Below are 19639 nucleotides of genomic sequence, written 5' to 3'. Positions count from 1 at the left end.
AGGTTAAAAGTTAAAGGAGCCAGCCAGAGCCAGCTAATTAATTGCATCCACTACTGCACTGCTAAAAATAGGTCTGTGAAGAGCTGGACTGTAGAGACCTCTGAGGGTCTCACCAGGAATTTGGTAACCAATATCTGTTTCACTTTATGTTTGTGTAGGGAGTCTGTAATACTTACATGTGAGAGGAAGGTAGAAAATAAAGAAGCAAAAATTCTTTGAGTGTTCCCAAACCAATTGCTTGTAAGAGAGCTGGAATCAAGTGTTGAGCTGCTGCTTTAAAAAGTCCAGCCCCAGGAAAGCTGTGTTGGGTGCAGTGATCATCCATGACCTGCACAGCCCCTTCCAGAGGGGCTCCTTCTTTTCCTTGCTTTAATGTTGCCCCAAAGTCCTGAAGGAATTGCACACTTAACTCCCCTTTATGCAACTGCTTCCACAGGAAGAGTGAAGCACCCTCAGCTCTGTGTGTGCTGATCCTGTGCCCTGCTTTATATGGAAAAAGTCAACTGCAGCTAGGCTAAGTAGCACAGGGGTGTTTGTTTACAGGCTGCTCACCTGGGTGTGCCTGACCTGCTCCTCAAAACCTCTTTCCCCAGGCAAATAGGGGAGAACCTGATCGTGCCAGGGGGAGTGAAAACTATTGAAGCCCACGGCAGGATGGTGATTCCTGGAGGGATCGACGTCCACACCCGGTTCCAGATGCCAGAGCAGGGGATGACATCTGCTGATGATTTCTTCCAAGGGACCAAGGCTGCACTGGCTGGGGGCACCACCATGATCAGTAAGTGCCTGCTTTCCTCTTCCAGCGAAGCTGGGCTTTTCTCTTTCCCAGATAAGAACAGGAGCTTTGGGAGTCACCTTGTTCTGAACCAGTGGGTGATGTCTGGCCAGGTTGCCAGGAAAAGATTGTGGGAATAGGAGTGAAAAAGCAGGACCCCAGTATTTCCCTGTCTTGCAGATGTCACTCATTTAATTTGTCTGCCCTTGCTGGTGGTGTGACTTCAGCAGGTTTTTGGGTCTGCTCCTGCTGGAACCAGTGTCTCTGTGACCTTTGGCTCCAGAGTGAGGAGCAGATCCCCCACATTCCTGTGCCTTGGTCCCCTGTCTGTGGAGAGATATCTATTGTGTTTCTCACATCCAGAAGCCTGATGCCAGTGTTCAGTGTGTCTTTGAAAACTGGGCCACTTATTTCAGGATCTGCTTTAGCCACCAGGATTTTTGTTAGTGTGGCTCTGCTTGGGCTCATCTCCAATGGAGGAGGAGAGGAATTGTGAAGTGAAAATACCTCAAGATTAAAAAGGCAGACTGACTATTGTGCTGGCAGCAGGATTAGATACTTTTGACGTTCCCTTCTGCCTCTAAAATGCCTCAGGAATGACTTCCAGGCTACCTGTCCCTGCTTTGTTTGCCACAGGATCTTAAAACTCCACAAACAAGTCCTAGTTGTAACCTTGTAACTTTCTTTGAGCCAGAGGGAAAAAGAAACCCCTCCGTTGCAGGGCAGCTGATCAGGTGTAAAAATTTACCATGGTGTCCCAGGCTCTGTTGCTGCATGTGGGAATGAGGGATTAAGGTGTGAATTGATCCAAAATCTGAGCATCTCACAGTCTTTCATGTACTCTCAGGTGCTGCCATTCCACAGGAGGGGAGTTCAGGTACAGAGGAGTAAAAGAAGCTGTTTCAGAACATGTATTAGTGTCTATTGTCCAGTCCATGGGTATAAAGAGATCTTAGGCACAGCCAGGAGCCAGTTTAACTCTCCTCAGTTCAAACCAAGCTCTGCGTGGTCTGGAACACCTTCACCTCCCAGAGTGTGATCGTGAGCAGTCCTTGATCCCTGGCCTGGTGGGTGGGTTTGAATTGACTGACAGGAGGCTGGAAGTAGGTCTTAGTCTGATGTTTCAAAGAAATAATCTTAAAATAACTTGGAAAATTATTGTTCATAACATTATCACTTCAGAGTGTGAGGTTTGTGTCTGTAGATAACCTCACCCACGCAGGGGATGTGGCTGTGGATGGTCCCTTTGTGCACACTAATACCCAGTTCTCCTTCAAATCCTTGATGTCAATTTAAATTAATAGCACTGAAATGGTTTTTTTATTTTTGGCCTCAGTTCATTGACTTTGTTTCATTGGGTGTTCCTTTGTTAAGAGTACCTGGTTCACACTTGAATTACCATTTTGTTCTTCCTTGTTAAGTTGAATTAGATCAAAATAACATTCTCTGTTATCTGCATGTGACCTTTCAGCAGCACTGTTCCCCTCAGTGACTCTTTTTGAAAGTAGAAATTGGTTTGGCAATTTTTTTATGGAGTAGCCCTTTACTTTGGCTGCCTAATTTTACCTCTGCAGAGCCTTCTGTTTCAGAAATCCTTTATGTGTGTAAATATTTATTGCCTTTACGGCTGTAGTACCTGAATACCTCACTAATGTTAATGTAACGCTTTTCTGAGTTAGAAAGGTGGGAGGAGAATACCCCATTTTATAATTTCTCCTCTTACAGCTGTGGAAGTAAGCATAATTTGGATTATGACCATGAGCAAACCATTTAGAGGAGGCTAGGGATTAAACTTTACCATCCTGAGTATCTCAGATAAAGACACCAAAATACAAAATCGGCTCTGAACAACAAAAAAATCTTCCTGAGACTGCAGCAAAGACTAATTGGACTAAATAGGATGATGGAGAGGCGTTCCTGATGGGTGGGAATCAGCAACTGGAGCAGTGGAAAGCAGGATGAATGATCCAGAGTAAGTGGACTTCAAAGCTTTGAAGCCTCTGCTCTGTGTCAGCTCAGCTGTTTCTCTGAGCAAAATTACAGCATTTGGAAAAAGATCTTCCACAGTGAAGCTGTGGTGAGCATTCTCTTGGTGAGTGGCCCTTGGGCTTCCCCAGAGCAGGTGGGAGTTGTGGTGGATGACAATGTTTTTTTCTCTTATGATTAAGAGGCCAATATTTAGTGAACTGGATTCACAATACCACAAATTGCAGCCTGAAAATGACACTCTTATCTCATTGTATGTTTTAAATGCTGGGATTTTGGAAGGGGAATCTGCTCCTCCCATGGACTTGTATCCAGCTGTGTCTCTGTCCTTCAGTCTTTTTTAGGAAAAAACACCTCTTTTTGGATGTGAGATTTGTGGAAAAAAACAACCAATTTCCTCCTTAGTGCTTTAAGCAAACTTTGTGTGATTTATTTTCAAATACCTTTACTCTGTTTTTCTGCTCTATGCATAACCCTCACTTTGGGCACACAAACAGCTTCCTTAGCTTAATACTTAAATTTATTTCACATTTTTGTGCTGGAGGGCACTTTAAGGCTGCTTACTTTACAATCATTTTAGGGAAATATTTATTTTGCATGCAGTTTTCAGTGAAATTGAGCCACGAACCTTGGATAGGCTTCCACTGATGATTGGTTTGTAAAAATTGTGGGTGAAATTCTGACTTCGGTGAGTTTTGGCATTGATCTGCAGTGCCAGGACTTCATCTGGAGGACCTGCTTTGGTGAACCTCATTTTCAGCTCAGATCAAATTCAATGTTGCCCCTTTAATTCTCATGGCAGACACATCCAAGGAATGCACGGGAATGTAACCTGTTATTTCCAAGCTCTGTCCTCATTTGCTTGTTCCTCTCTAAGTTCATCCCTGCAGCATCAGGGAGGGGGAATCAGATGGGTCCTGGTGTCAAATGGAACAATTGTGTGTTTTTTGTGGCACCATTTATCCATAGGTGGGAAGCAGATAGAGCTCCAGTCCAGGACTTCCCAGCCAATCAGGGAAAAGGGGTTGGGGATGAGGATCCAAGTCTGCCCCTTTGTCTCTCTGTCCCTTGCTTTCCTGAGCTCTCCCTAGGCTGCTCCACCGAGGAGTTAGGGCTGATTGCTTTTTCTGCTGGCTCCCCTGAGGCCATCTGAGCAGGAATTCCAGCTATGATCCTTCTGTCTCTCCCCTCTGCAGTGCCAAAGGCAAGGCTCCAGCTGACTTTGCTAATAGAGGAACAAACAGAGTTGGTTTTGCCTGAAATGACGTATTGTGATATCTTTGTTTTTCTGCAGTGACAATTTGCACAGTTCTTTTCTTGGTCCCCACCTTAGAAAAATATTGGTGTGGGTATGTTAGCTGAAAAGCCCTCCTCTGGGTTTTAGGATAACATTGCTCTGGGAAAAGAACTTGGATTCTCGCCCTTTTGAAATGTCAGAATGCATTTTTTGGCCATTAAGTTGAAAGGAGAATTCCAGAATGCTCGACAGAGAATTTTGGTGGAGAGAAGAGTATTAGTTATGCTCCAACCTGTTCTGGTTGCTTCCCTAAACTTCCCTGTATTCCATGGAAAGAGAACAGTCCTTCCAGAATTTCGGAAAAGGACTCTGTCTGAAGTTGCCCTTTACAAAGTTTTGATGAGCTAAAAATGGCATTTTTCATAGACTCACAAACCATCCTGAATTGCAAGGGATGGTCCCCAAGGAACACCAAAGCCCAATGCCTGGCTCTGCACAAGGCACACCTATTTTTGAGCCCCTGTTTTCCCAACCTGAGCTAGGTTAATACCCCAGGATGTAACCCAGTCTCTGGAGCTGCTGAAGGAGGAAGAATCCCTGCTAGGAGCAGGGTGGCCTCTTGGAGCCTGTTGATGGTTTGGTTGCTGATTAACTGTGATGGGTGAAATCCCCATCAAAAGCAGTGGAAAAACTTCCCCTGATTTGAGCAGGGGCACGATTGCCTCTTGTGCTCCCAGCCCTGCAGAAGGGATGAAAAAGTTAAGCTCTGTATATTTACTGGCTCTCTGATCCCTGAGCCTGTTTAATGTCCCAGTGAGAGCTCCATCCATCCAGGCCAGCTCCCACACACATTTGAGCCCCTCCTCCCACACTCTGCTTCTTCTCTGGTATCTGCTGTCCTTGGGTGAAATCTCTTGCTGACATTGCCTCTCTTGACTCAGGCAACCACTGTTATAATCATAGAGAGAAATTACAGTGAGAGAAATGATAGCTTTTTCTGGCCTGGTGGCTTGGAAGCCAGCAGCCTTTTGAACTCGAGCAGCAGTTATCCTAATGACATGGGGAGGGAAGGCTGGGGAGGGGAGCCTGTGTATCTTGGGACGTTCAGGAAATGAAGAGGAGCCTCACATGGGCTGCTGTTGGCTCCCTAATTCCTGACGCTGCTATGAAAGAGCTCCTGTGGGCCACATGGCAGGGGTTTGAGCTGCCCAGCCACAATCAGACTCAAAGCGAGGTGACACCGTGTCTCCCAGGTCATTCTGAAGATCACCACCTTCCTAGAAGGAGATGTTTCTAGTCAGGAATGATTTCTCACCTCTTGGGTTTTGATCTAAGTGTGACAGAGAATGCCCCAAAGGAGATCAGACACTGTGATGGTCTCAGCTTAAAGTGGGGTTTAGACAGGATGAGGGTTTGGGGTGGTATTTAAACCCACCAGTGGAGATGAAATCCTATTCTACCTTACTGGGTGCATTTATTTTGTATTATCAGTGTTAATCCTGTGCTGGTCTAGAGTCCAAATGGTGAGAGTAAGAGGAGGGAAGCAGAGACAGAAGGAGGTGGCAGCAGTGGTCAGGCAGGGACTTGTGGCCAAGCTGGAATTTTAAAACCAAGTGTTTTGCATCCAAGAGCAGTGACCAGAGCTGCAGTGTCTCCCCAGGTCCCTGGCTGTGTGTACACAGCACTGCATTGTTCCACAGGCACCAACCCCAGTTTTGTTTCTCTTTGCACCCAGACAAGAAAGAGGAACTGTGTGCTGGGACCAGCCCTGCAGATGGGCTGTCCTGGCTCTGGAACTCATTTCTCTTTCTGGCAGCAGTTCTTCTGCCCCAAAGAAATGTTTGATTCTCTAGAAACGTAGTGAAAACGTCCACACATTACTGGGGATTTCTGTGAGTGGGAATCCTTGCTCTCTGTGACTGGAATCATGGCATTGCCACACAGAGGTGCAGAGTCCCTCCTGCCCTGTCCCTCCTCTCTCCAGCTCCCCTTGGTCCTTATTACACCCCCAACACCAGCCTTGGCCCTGATTCACCCTAAATCTCTTTGCTTCACCAGCTCCCAGCTTCCTGCTGCTTCCTGTGTTTGTACCTTTCATTCAGGGCAGGCTTAAAATCCTTAATGAGAAAGTGGGGCTGTAAGCAGTGCTGGGCAGTTCACTGGTGTGAGCTTCCCTTGCCGAGCTTTTAAACCCCTCTAAGTCCATTAGGCTCTGCCTGCAGCAGATCGTGCAGCCTGTCTGGGGCTTGCTCTGCTCCCAGCATCCCAGCAGTGCTGGATGGGATCCCCCATTGTTCTGGTGGGGATTCCAGTGGGGGCTCATGGGCATCTGCCAAGTCCTTGATGTCCCTTGCCAGAGAGCACAGGAGGAAACAGCTGTGCAGACCTCAGCTGTGTTGTGTGTTTCTGTGTGTGCTGAGGGGGCATTTTTTGACCCTTTGGGCTGTAGCTATTGTTTACCACCTCTGTGCTGTGAGGAGCACACAGGCACTCAGGAGCTGCGTGGCTGTGCCTGGGGTGATGCAGGAGACCTGTGGTGTGGTGTGGTGAGGAGTTTAACACTGGTGTCACATACTCAGCTGGGCTGTCATCCCCCCTCAGTGCTGAAAGATGAAATCACTCGCCCTGGTGTTGGGCTGGAGTCCTGTGAAGCCTCTGCAGTCTAGCCTGGCTTATTTTTGAGTCAGTCAGGATATTTTTCTCTATTTTACCATCATTTCATTCCCCAGAGCTGCTGGGGATCCTGCCCCTTGCTCTTCTCTCATTCTTCTCCCTGCTCTCCCATCCTTCTGCCTCTTGGTAGCACTGATTTTTGTTAAAGAGCAGGTGAGGGGTCCCTTTGTCTGTTTTGACCCGTTCTGCTCCAGCCCCTCCCTGTGCAGGAAGGAGGGGATGGAATCAATTCCATGTGTGCTGGAGCTTGGTTTAGTTCTGAACACAGAAGTGCTGGAGTGGCAGCAGTTCTGACAGTGCAGATGTGACTGACCTAGATTTTTTCATGCATCCAAAAAGAGGGATTTATTTCAGGAGAAATTAACCTGTGTTGTCTGTTGATGCAATAGCACTTAATGCATCTTATTCCATTTAATGCTGGGGATCAACGATGCTGCTTTCCCAATGTGTGGGGAAGAGTTCTGTTGCTTGAAGAGCTGCTTTGAAGTGCTTTTCTTAGAGAATCACAAAGTGGTTTGGGTTGGAAGGGACCTTAAAGATCATCTTGTTCCACCCCCCTGCCATGAGCATGGTACCTTCCACTACCAGGTTGTTCCAAGCCCTGTGCAGCCTGTCCTTAAACACTTCCAGAGATGGGGAACCTGAGCCAGGGCCTCACCACCCTTACAATAAAGAATTTTCCTAATATGTCATTTAAACCTGCCCTCCTTCTGCTTAAGGCCACCTTCCTTGTCCTATGACTACATGCCCTTGTGAAAAGTCCCAAAAATCCCCAAATTCTTGCTTTCTTTGTTCAGTGCTCTCATCCCCAAGTTCCAGGCCTTAGAGATGACACAGAAGTAAAGAGCCAGTGGTTCTCTCTGATGTGCTTACATCAATGGAAAATGTACATGATGTTTTCATGGGGGCAGGTGCAAAAGTTGGCTCCTCCAGGTCTGCTGTGGATGGAAAAAAAAATCATAAAAAATAAAATTAAATTATCCACCTCGCTTCTTGTAACATCATTTGCTGCTTGTGATAGGTTTTCAGAGCATGTGTGTTAAACCTTGCTGGATAAAGTGTCTTAATCACCTTCAGGTCTTGACAAGGTCTTCAAAGAAGCAGCAGGAAGTGGTGCCTCCAGCTCTTTTCTTGGCCTGTTTTTCTGGGCAGGGAATTTTTGCCTCCCCACCAGTGTTCAACGCCTTGCATGTTTTGCCTTCCTGTGAGCTTGACGCAGCAGAAAATGCCCTGGTCAGGCAGGACCTTTCAGCTCTCCATGTTGGACGTTATCTCTGTGTGCCATGGGAGGGAAGCAAATGGAGCCTGAAAGAAGTAAAGGCTGTAACCAACTGCAGGATTCCCCACTTGGGATGGATTTGGAGTGCTGCCTGTGGAGTGGGATTTGATGTCTTTGATCAGAGGAGCCTTTTTTCCCTCTTTCCTTCAGCCCCATTGCCTTTAGAGTTTGTAGACCCCATCTGTTTCTTAGAAACTGGAATTTTTTTTTAATCTTTCTGGTGAGAGGGAGAATTGTTTGAGGAATACAAATGAGCTCCTCCTGTCTGGCACACTTTAATCGTGCTCAGGAACTGCCAGTTGTTAGCAGCTTGGGGCTGTGCCTGCATCTTTTCACAGCCCTCACTCCCATGGAAGCCCTGTGCATTTGCAAGGAATGCAGGGATGGACATTTACAAGTTATGGCTTCTGGGAGAACTCTTTTCTTCCCTTGGTACCATGCAGTTGGTGTTGGGACCTCCTCTGTGACAATGGGAATGTCATTCCATTTCTCCATGTTGGTTGCTGGCTATCTGTAATGGGAGGTGGCTTTGTTGCTGAGGGGTTGTGGTTTTAATTCAAATTAATTAAGCTCACCTAGAGCCTCATATCATAAGTAAAAAGTGATTATTTTTTATGAAGAGCTATCTGAGAAGCTGGTATGGGCAGCACTGGAAGTAAGGAGACAATCCCTGTCCCTCCCACTTGACATCTGCAGATCCAGAGGAAAGTGCTTTTGCCTTCCTATTGTAGGTAAAAGCAGGAACTTGTAGATTTCACATACAAATATTAACTGGGAGATGCTTTGCTTGGTTTTCAGAGCCCACCAAAAAGGGCTCAGCTTTTGGAAGCTTCCCTTTCAGCCACTTGTCCGAGTGTGTTTCCACCACATTGCTGTTGTCCCTAGAAGCACTACATATGTACAGTGTGGATATTTTGGGATCTGGGGGACTCCATGGTGGTGTTTTACATATGAATGAAATTCTCTGGCACAGCCTCCCAGGAGCTGGGGAAGGAGTTCCTGGAGAACCCTCCCAAATTATTGCACAGCGCTGAGGTGGTGCAGGGAAGGGGGGAAGCTCCCGAACTACAACACCCTGAGTGGTTTGTGCCTCCAAACCGGGGCTCTTCATGGGCCTGGCAAGATTCCAGACTCCTTGAAAAGCCAGGCAAGGCCGGTTCAGCAGCCAGGGGCTGTCACAAGATTCTCTGTTCAAGTATTCCAATATTGCTTCAAAAAATCTCATTCCAGAGTGGCTGTCAGTTAATGATACTTTCCAGCAGGCTTTTCTTTACTTGAGATAAGATTTCTGAGGATTAGTATCAGTGTCCCTAGAGAAGAGTTTGGCTACTGATGGGCTACAAAGGACTTTTCAGCCTGATGGGCAGAGACTCTTTTCATTGTGAATGGAAAAAGTTTTGGAAAGCCTTTGTAGGGCAGCTGAGAAAAATGCAGGTGTGCAGCACGTTCTTAGAAGTAGAATTAGGCCATGGAACCAGGACTGGAGTTGAGGACTCTGAACCAGTCAGTCCTTCTGCAATGCAAACACTTTCATAAAGGGGAAGGTGGCAGCTGTATGGAGCAACTCCCACTGAGCCATCCTGCCCAGATCCAGGGGCAATTCCGGCTGTTCATGGAATCCCAGAATAGCTTGGGTTGGAAGGGACTTTAAAGTCCATCCAGTCCCACCTCCTGCCATGGGCAGAGACACCTCCCACTATCCCAGGTTGCTCCAACCCCTGTCCAGCCTGGCCTTGGACAGGAATGGGGCGGCCACAGCTTTTCTGGACAGCCTGTGCCCAGGCCTCCCCACCCTTATAGTAAAGAATTTCCTCTAATACCACATTTGAGACAGGAAATTAAGCCACTGTGTAGAAGGCAACAGTTACCACTAAAGACTTGGTGCATGGAAAAAACAGAAGTTAAATCTTGTGTGTAGGAGTTTCCCAGACCAGTTTGCCACAGTATGGGTGTCTCTCTTTGTGTGGGCAGCTCAGGTGCTGCCCAGGAGTGATGCATTGTGCCCCAAACCTTGGATTCTTTGCAGGTCTAGGAAAACACCAGACAGCTTGTGAGGCCAGGCTGGGCTGGCTCGGAGCTGGAGGAGGAAGCTCAGCAGCTGGGGAGCATGCCACAGGAGTCTCTGTTTAAACTGGGGATAATCTAGTTAGGACCTCCCACAGGTTAATGATTTCAGCAAGCACAAGAGCTAATTTACAGGCAATATCAGTGCCACAGAGTGGAAAGAACACCTGCAGATGGGCAGGTGTGGTCAGGAAATGGCTGCGTGAGGGGCGGATGTGCTGCTTGATCCTTGTCCTTTGGTGGAAACCAGGTTCTGCTGCACCTCCCACCAGGTTTTCTCTAGGTTCATAAACACATGAACATTTAGATCTGATTCAGCCCTCACTTTCTTGCCTGCAGTTGTGTGTGAGAGTTGCCAGTGGTTTGAGTGGGAACAGGATGCAGGGAAGGGGGACCGCCAGTATTGTAGCAGAAGTGGCCGTGGTTTGGTGGTGATGGGTGACAACTTCCTCCTCAGAACATGATGTCACCTTGTGACAGTCTTGAGAAGAGGAAGTGTCTGGTCCTCATCCAGGCAGGGGAGATGTTTATTTGACAAATACAGGGTTTTTCTTTTCCCCATTTCTCTCACAAGCTTATTAATAAAAAGTGCTTGTATAGAATCAGAGCGCTTCACATTTAGTTTATGTTTGGGGAGGAAGAAAACAACTTTTCTAATCCCAAACACACAAAGCCCTCTCAGGACCACTACAAATTTCCATTGTAAAACCTGGCATCCTGCAGTCGTGTTCCTCTTCATCTCCAACACTCCTGAGATAACCCCAGGCCATGAAATTAAGGTGAGAACCCAAATCTTGGTGATAACAATGCCAGTCCAGAACTGTTCCAGCTTCCCAGCGAGTGGAAAAAGCCTAAGGGGCAGGACACATCTCCAGTGACCTGAGAGGGACTGAGCTGGCTCATGGCACGTGATCTTTTGTCCTCTGATCAGCTCTTGCCTCTTGGATGTGTTATTAATTCTTGTGTTTTGTCTTGGCTTGAAAGTCATGGCTACAACCCGAGGGTTTTTTTCCATCTCAGTCCCTCAAGGTTTACAGACCAGTTCATATGGAAGCCTTTGAAGTCCTGTGTGCTCTTTTCATGGCCTTCAAGTGTGGAGTAATTCCTGAAAGAAAGAATAAATCTTGGAACCACTTACATGTCTCTTTTGAACTTGGTTCCCCTTCTTCTCTGCCATGGTGACCTTCTGAGCTACAATAAACGCACAATAAACCTGTACTGGGAAGAGATGGAGCCTTTTTTTTTTTTGATCTGACCTTAATATGCTGCCATGCCAGCAGCTGGGGAGAGTTATTAATTATTGTGTGAATTCTTAATGTTTGTGTCCAGCTGGCCTCAAATTGTTAATTGTATTTTGGATGTAATCAGCCAAAAGGGCAAGTGAAATATCTGTATGACATCAGTAAGGGAATAAGGGAATGTTGCAGTCTGAAAATGTAATCAGTGGAGCACGGATGTATCTTGATTCTTCTGAGCCTGGTCCAGCTTCTGATTTCTCTGCATCAGATTTTATAAACTGGATCTGAACTGACAGAAAACAACATGTGATATCATTTAGGCTGCCTTTACTATGAGTTTGGCAGGCATGTACAGGAGAAAAGTCCTTGGGTGGTTGTATTAGCACCATAAATGCTGTTCTGTGCAGGGCTGTAACTCTTCAGAATAATCTCTTTATTCCAGTATCTTTTCTTGGGGGAGGGAACAAGAATAAAATACTGTGTGAATAAATCCCCACAAATACACAGCTGAAAATCTGGTTGCTGGATCCAGGATGTGAGGAAAATCCTGCATTTGATTTCTCTTTAGCTGAGGTGCATCAGCTCCATGGAGCAGTTTCCTTCAAAGTGATTTTGTCACTGTCCTTCCTTTTCCCAGATCTAAACCCATGACCCAGAGTGTGGTTTAGAGGAAGAATTGGGATGGAATCAGAAAAAAAAGATGTGAGGCTCTTCTGGATCACTTGATTTGGGATTTTTGAGCTCAGAGAAGGGCTGTGGTCTCTGGATGGGTGCCAGGCTGCTGAGCTGGAAATTGGGGTTTAATACTTAAATCAGAACTTTTGCTGCTGAAAACAGCTTTGTTACTGCATGAGGCAGCTTTTGGTAGCTCAATTCCTTGATACATAAAAGGGTCATGATGTATAAAGGCAGAAGGAATTGTGATATTTTACCAGCTGACAATTTGGAGCCTCTGGTTGAAATAAGGTCTGTGATTATGGGATAATCTGTGGGTCAGTCAAGGGCCTGACTTTCAGTTCACAGAGATTGATTTTATTCCTCTTGCTTTCACAGAATTACTCCTACTTCACATCAGTGCCAGGAGAATATTCCTGCAGCCACAGCCTGACAACTCCAGACTTCTAAGTAGGGACCTGTGCAATTACCAGGGCTGAATTTAATTACAACCTCTCAATAAAAAGGCTTCCGACAGAATGTACAACTCAATAAATTCACCAGATTTCATCACACACAGTTGCTGTGGGGATTAAGTAGTATTAAAAAGGCAGATGTGTTTATAGTGATCAAGCTGCTATTTAAAGTTTTGGGTAGGGGAGATCTGCCTGCTAACAGTTAAGCTTAAATGTTAAGGATTTTCACCTTATAAACCCCTCTTAAACAATAGGCACACTGAATGCTGGTAGAAGCAAGAAATAATGTGCAAAACTGCAGTCTGTAATAGCAACTGGAACCCTAAATACATGGTTTTTATTACATACACAGTTTTGGTAACATCTGACCCTAATTCATGTTTATATTGTCCATTTCAAAGAGTTTTTCTCCTTCCTGGTAGAGGCATTCATGAGCTGAAGCCCCAGAAAATTTCATGCGTGCTTTGGATGACACTTAATTAAACCAGTTGAAAAAAATCCTTTCCAGTGGAAGCATGGGCTATTAATAGAAGCTCCAGGAACGGGTTGTTTGCAAGCCAAGGCTTGCTCAACTGAGGCAGGATGCAAAAAAGAAAAAAAATGCACATGCCACAATGCCAGGAAGCTATAAAACCCATTAATCCCCACCCATGAGCACATCCATCCCAAAAGCAGGGTTTTGTTTTCAAGGCAAGGCAAAGAGCTGGATCCAGCTCTCTCCCTGAAGCAATAATTTCTCTGGAGTTTAGCAAGGGGTCAAAAATATAAAGGCATTGCTCTTCATCTGCATTTTTTTTTTTTAATTTGAGAGAGATTCCAAGTGCCAGAAAGAGATCATATGGGATTTTTCTGGCTCTGGTCTCAGAGTATCCTGCAGGCTGTTGAGTAATTCCCCAGCCTTCTGTGCTGGATCTCTCTTGCCCATCTTCCTTCTTGCTCAGGGTGCAGGTACCACCCTGCTCCAGGAAAGCTTTTCAGGAGCAGAAAGCCCCTGAGTTTGGAAAAGGGAGCCAAGAAGTGAAGCAACATTTCCTAAAGCCACCATTTAAAGCTGAGATTGGCACCATTTTTAGTGGGCTGTGGAAGTGGTTTTAAAGTCTGGGAGCAGCTGGATGAAGACAAGGAGGTGTTTCAAGCCAGCCTTAACTGTGGTTCAGCTTTTAGGCTGCCCTTTCTGGAATCAGTTGTTGGACTTGATCTGTGCGAGTCCCTTCCAGCTCAGGGTATTCTATCATTCTGTGATTTGTGCAAAAAAGCAGTAGGAATGATCTGAACTTCGAAACTACTTGTGTGTGTATGGGATTGTGCTGGGATCTGATTTTAGTACAGGTTTTATGTTAATACATAGTAAGAATGTGTTAATAATGGGTGATGCTAGCACTCCATATAAAGTGCTGCTAGCAGTTCTGACCTGTGGAGATTTTCCCATGCTTATGTTAAAACAACACTGCTTTATTTTCCCCATCCTTGGAGCATTTCATCCATTCCCCTAAGTTTTTGCCTACCCCTTTCATTTCACCTCCCCACCAGCATCTAACCAGTTTGGCCCATGAGATAGAATATTCCAGCATGGCTGGGTGCCAGCTTTGGTGCAGAAGAGCCACATGGATCACTCAGTGTTGTTGTCTCACTCCAGCTCATTGTCTGCCTTGAATCCTGAGCCGATTAATCTGCCCGAGGAGGAGGAGCAGAGGACCCTGAGCTGAAAGAGAAGAGTCCTGGCTGGTGGTGGGTGGGAGCTGGAGCACTGGGAAGCAGGAGCAGATGCACCCTGTAAGCCTGTGTATAATGACAGGAGAGCCAAACCTCTGTATGGCTTTCCTGGAAGAGAGAGGGTAGGTAGAATGGGAAGGGTAATTAAAAGTCTGGATGATTAGGGCTGGAGCATGTGTGTCCACAGGTGCTCAAATCCCACTGCCCTCAGAGGGAGGTTAGAGCTTGGATTATCTGGGAGAAAGACAGACTGTCCAGGGATTTTGGAATCATGTCAGTGTTTATCAAGGAAAAAATTAGAATATTTGTAATGTACAAAAAAGTTTTTCTCATTTTTTTAAAGAAGTTCCTTTGCTGGTGTAACAGCCTTGTTTGCTCTCAGCACTGGGCTGCTGCATTTTGGGTTCTGCAGCTCAAAAGGTTAAAATATAAACTACAGAATGTTTACTGCTCTTAGCTGAGAAACCATTGTAACCTCGAGCTTGGCTTTGCCCTGTACCTTGCTGAGAGTGTGTTAAATAAAGAGAAACATTAGGATTAGCCTGAATTTCACTCAGATTCAGGGAGCCACTACAAGGCCCACAAAGCTATTTAATTTCTTCTTTGAAGAGTTCAGCACCGATGAAGTGATTCTTACATTATCTTTTCCTTTTTTTTTCCTCTCCATTTGGTTTCTGGTTTTGGAACAAGCTTTGAGTTTTAAAAATGAGCTGGCAACTTGCTTCTCAGACCTCAAGTAGCTGAATTCATTTGCACAGCAAAAAAAAAAAAAAATCAACAACAGGAAGAAAACATCTGTGCTGGGAAGCACACCAGATCAAGGCTGTGGTGGTGGAGGGAATAAAGGGGTGACAACAGTCTGTGTCACAGCAGTTTGTCCTAAATGTGCCCTGCAGGTGTGGGGCCACCCAGGGACTGAACATTCCCGAGGTGATGGAAGGAAAGATGGGGCAGTGGGATGGGATTCCCAGGGAGAAGGAGGACTGTGGGGTCAGGACAGCACTGCTTTTCCCATGGGAAGCCTCCTGGGAATTCTCCAGGAGGGAGATTTGCTGTGAGCTGGGGTAGGTCAGCCCTTGTGTCCATGGTCCTGGGACAGATCATCCCCAGGGGTCATCCTAGAAGCCTGGGGCTGTGGGAACATTGTGGCATGGAGCCTCCATCAGCTTCTGGTGCTGCTCTGGAGCACAGGGACCTGAAAGAAAAAGCTTTTTGTTTCACTCTGACCTCTTGAGCTGTGCCTGAGGGCTGGAAGAAGCTTCTCTGAGCTGCATTTCCTGGCTATCTCAGCAGGCAGAAGCAGTTTCAGAGCTTAGTCCTTTCAAGAGCAGATAAAGAGTCAGCCTTGACTACTCTCCTTTCCTGGATCTAGGCTCATTTTTACTTCTGTGGCCTCCCCCAAAACCCTGCCCTCGCGTGGGGGGATGTAGGCCATGATCTTGCAGCGTGTTTGGTCCCTCCCATTGCACAGAAGATGGAAGAATCAAGGAGACTGCCATTTGTGTCTGAATTGCCTCCAGACCAGGATTTGGTATTCCATTCACTTTCTCCATGCCTTTTGTGCAGCAGCCACTGCTCCTGCTTGCTCTGCTGTGGCAGCATGGCTTCCATCCTGCCCCAGGGTCAGGTACAGGACCTCAGCTCTTGGGTCCCTCTCCAGGGATGTCCCTGTCACCATGACTGTCTCTTTGCTGGGTCCTTTCCCTGAGTCTCTTCAGAGCAGTTCAGTCCCAGGGTGCAAAGGCTGTTGCTTTCCTTGCACTCTCAGGCTGCTTTCCTCCTGAGTTCTTCCATGTGGATGTGGGGAAGTAGTTGTTTGCTGGTGGTTACTTGGCAGAGCTACTGTGGAGAAAAAGTGTGCTGTGTTTTGAAGGGGCTAGAGAATGATTTGGCTGGCAGGGAGCTCGGGGGAACTGCCACAGGAGATACTGCCAACCCCTGGAGCTGACTTCCCTGCACACTTGCACCAGCATTTCCATGCCTGACTCTTATTGCAGCCAGCTGTGGTTTGGCTTTGTCAGAGAGCTGATAGAGCTCCCTTAGCCCTGGTTCCACTGCCTCCAAAAAATCCCATTAGTCGTCCTTGGACAGTGCATGGAGTGAGGTGGTAATAAAGCTCTGATCCCTGACAACACAGTCATTCCTGGATGCTCCAGAGCATTTCCAGGGGCTCAGTGATGGGCTTTGAGGACTCTGTGTTAACCCCTTGGTGCCTTCAGGCACAATTTCCCAATGCCCACAAGCCATCCATCATCTTGGGGCTGACAGAGCTCTGAGGGCACTTTTAGTCTCAAGTGGAGATGGATTTATTCCTATGTTAGAGATTAAATGGACTTTTTTTTTGCTTTTTAATTAGACACTTGTGTAAACCTGGGCTTTCTCCACATCCCGTTGGAAAAGCAAAGGGAATGTTACTTTTCTTGTTGCTCATTCTACTTAATCTAAAGATTAACTTTAACAGAGCAACAGGGGCTCTGTACTGGCCAAGAAACAATTCAGGCTGGAAGTTAGCGGAAGGTTTCTGACCACTGGGGTGGAGCAGATAATGGAACAGAAATTGGATGATTTTTTAAAAACAGGTCAGTTTATTGTCTGCTTATATTTGGGCTGCTTTTCTCAATGGTGCTGAAAAGCACATCCTTGGTGTGGTGCCAGATAGGAGGCAAATTTCCAAGTTCTCACTCAGCATGGATTTCTGTGACGGGGACAGAGGGAACAGAGAGACCCCCAGCCACTCCTGAAGTGCCAAACTGATCCAAGCTGCAGCAGCCAAGGCAGTAAGGATGTGCATATCATGTCCTTGCCTTGGTGTGATGCTTCCAGGAGAAAAGCCTTTTGGAAAGTGCAAATATTCTAAGCTGTCTCCCTTTGCAAACGGGAGAGGGTGGGCAGAGTTTTGCAGCAGGGATGGTTGTTCTGGGTGAGCTCTTGGCTTTCTGCAGTGTGTGCACAGCTCAGGCAGCTGACAGGTCTCTGCTGGCTTCGGTGACTGAGGCTCATGGCTGCTCAAGAGAGCTGGGCTGCCTTTCCCAGTGTGAGTCTGGTTCTTCAGGCAGTGCAAAACCAGTAAATCTTGGCTGCTGTGTCTGTGTGGGGGTAAAGCAAAGCTTTGTTCTGCCCTGAGGGTGAGTGGAACCCACGGGCTCTGTCTGTCATCCCAGCTGTGACTTAGAGCAACCCTGATCATCACCATAAAGTTTATAAAAAAAAAATAGTGCTGGGATTTCTCTGCTGATAATTGAAGCTACTTTTTTTTTTCTGTGTGTTTTAATGTATTAGAATCAAGCCAGGCCCTCTCCTCCTCCCCAGCAGTGCTTCCCAGTTTGTGACCCCTGAAATCTTACAGGCTTTTCCTACTCTCTCAGTTCTGTACTGGAGATGCTGACTTGCCTTTTTTTTTTGTTGTTGTTTTAATTTCACTGTGTCTTTTGAAGATCTCAGAGACTCCATGTGCTCAAATAAAAACCAGGAACACTGAACCTTCAGATCCAGGTCCCTTTCATCACCCATTGAGGATGTGCTGCAGCTGCAGCTGCCTGTGAATCCAGTTGCTGCTGGATTTGGTGTGAGGATCAAACTGAGCAGGTGCCAGAGGCAGCAGGACCTTCTCAGTGTCAGAGAGATCTCTCCAACCACAAACTGTTGGTCCTGCTTCCTCCAGTGCTCTGGAAGGTGCTCCTGGTTGGGATATATAGCACCAACAGTTGTAGTAAACAGGTTGTAGTAACAACTAATTTTTCTTCAGCTGCTGCTCCATAATCGACTTCTGTGGCTGCATTCTCTAAAAACCACTGAGAAATTGCAAACTTAGAAATATTTTAAGGGGAAAGAGGATGCCTTGATTTTGCAGCAGCCTTTGCACAGCTGTGCTTGCTGTCCTGGGCACCCAGGAAAGCTTCTGCACCAGCAATTTACTGGTGCTTTGGTTGTCATTCCCAGTTGACCACGTGGTTCCTGAGCCTGGGACCAGTTTGCTGACGGCGTTCGACCAGTGGCGAGAGTGGGCAGACAGCAAATCCTGCTGTGACTACTCCCTGCACGTGGATATCACTGAGTGGCATAAAGGTGTCCAGGAAGAGATGGAAGCTCTGGTTAAAGATCATGGTAAGCTCAGAGAAGCCTTGTCTCTCCTTGTTTTTCAGGATCCTCTATTATTTAAGGCTGTCTCTCGTGCAGTATTTTACTTTTATATCCCAATAAAGCTGTTTTAGGACCATTCTGGCTCCCTGAGAAGGTTTGGGCAGCTGGGATTGCAGAGGGCTCGCGGGTTGGGGCACACTGGTGTTGCAGCAGCACTGATTTTCCAGAGGTGAATCTCCTGCTTTTCCCATGCAGAGCAGCTCCTGCGTGAAGGTCCTTTGGGTTCATCAGTGCCCTTGATGACACTTGCAGCCATTAAAGTGCTGTAAACAAGGGAAATAGGAGCCCCAGGAGGACCAATCCAGCTCTGGATGCTAAAAGTGAAGAGCTGAGTAAAAAGACCTCATAGGTTTTCCCCCTCTTTATTTCTTTGGCATTTCATCCTCAGGCTGGAGTAATTTTCCATCCTGTTTGTAGTTTCAAAACCCAGCATTTTATGCTGTAATGGGAGCTTCCCACACGTGCTGGGTGACAGCTGTTACTGGTTCTAAAGGCTGGAGAGGAAAAGCCAGCTTAGGATCAGTCAGGGTCAGTTTGGACACATCACAGACACAGATTTCTCATTGTTCTCCCTGGAGGGTGAGGGCGATCAGCCATGCAGGCCCAGTCTCTGCTTTTGTGTGAAATGCATTTTTGCTTTTATTTTGTTACTCAACTTCCTACAGTGAATTCATGGAATTATTGCTGGGGGCTGATTTAGGGATTGTAGTCCATGGCTTTACCTGCAGTGTGCTGTCTTTCCCCCAGGTGTGAATTCCTTCTTGGTGTACATGGCTTTCAAAGATCGCTTTCAGCTCAGTGATTCTCAGGTAGGAAGGAAGGCTTTGTGTTTAATTTGAAACAAATTAGTGTTTAAATTCAGTATCCTGGGATCTGACACTCTCTCCTGGTTCCAATCTTTATGTGTGTAACAGTACCTAAGATTGCCAACAGCACCCATAGCTCTGGTGTGAAGATTATTTTTTTAATTAAAACCCAACCAACAGCAAACCCTGAAAGGCTTGGCTGAGGGAAGCAATGGTAAAACTCTCATTTTGAGAGGTCAGAGGCTTTTTCCCAGTTCCTTTGGGGTAGAAGCAGTAGTAGTTCTATGAATTGCTGCTTTATGCCTCTGCACAGGGCAGAACAGGGAGATCTCTGGGCTAATTATAATTATTCTGTTTAGAAGCTAAAACTGATCCTAGTCCAGAGGTGTTTTTTTGGTGGTAGAATCACTGGGACCTTAGAAAGAAATTAATTGCCCTCCTGTTTGCTGTTCTGGTGGGCACATTTGGGCACATTTAGCTGTTCAGAGGGGTAGTTTATGTTTCTGAAGGTATGGAAGGAGAGGAATGCCTGGGAGTGTTGGTGTGTGAGTTATCTCTGAGGGCTCTGGAAACATTTTGATGAGGGAACATTGATGGC

The 19639-nt window shown here is 46.4% G+C and overlaps 1 protein-coding gene across 2 annotated transcripts in view; it reads left to right on the top strand.

Annotated features, from left to right (window-relative positions):
• DPYSL2 (dihydropyrimidinase like 2) overlaps positions 1 to 19639 on the top strand; it is a 52535-nt gene that overhangs the window by 14187 nt on the left and 18709 nt on the right. For both annotated transcript variants that reach the window (XM_039698321.1, XM_039698320.1), the window contains exons 3-5: positions 594 to 778; positions 18035 to 18199; positions 18983 to 19044. In XM_039698321.1, coding sequence (XP_039554255.1) covers positions 594 to 778; positions 18035 to 18199; positions 18983 to 19044 — 412 coding nt within the window. The remainder of the gene's footprint in view (positions 1 to 593; positions 779 to 18034; positions 18200 to 18982; positions 19045 to 19639) is intronic.

This window comes from Passer montanus, unplaced genomic scaffold (assembly GCF_014805655.1).
Source record: "Passer montanus isolate IOZ18808 unplaced genomic scaffold, ASM1480565v1 scaffold123, whole genome shotgun sequence".
Taxonomy (NCBI): domain Eukaryota; kingdom Metazoa; phylum Chordata; class Aves; order Passeriformes; family Passeridae; genus Passer; species Passer montanus.
This window is presented reverse-complemented; position numbering and strand designations above follow the sequence as displayed.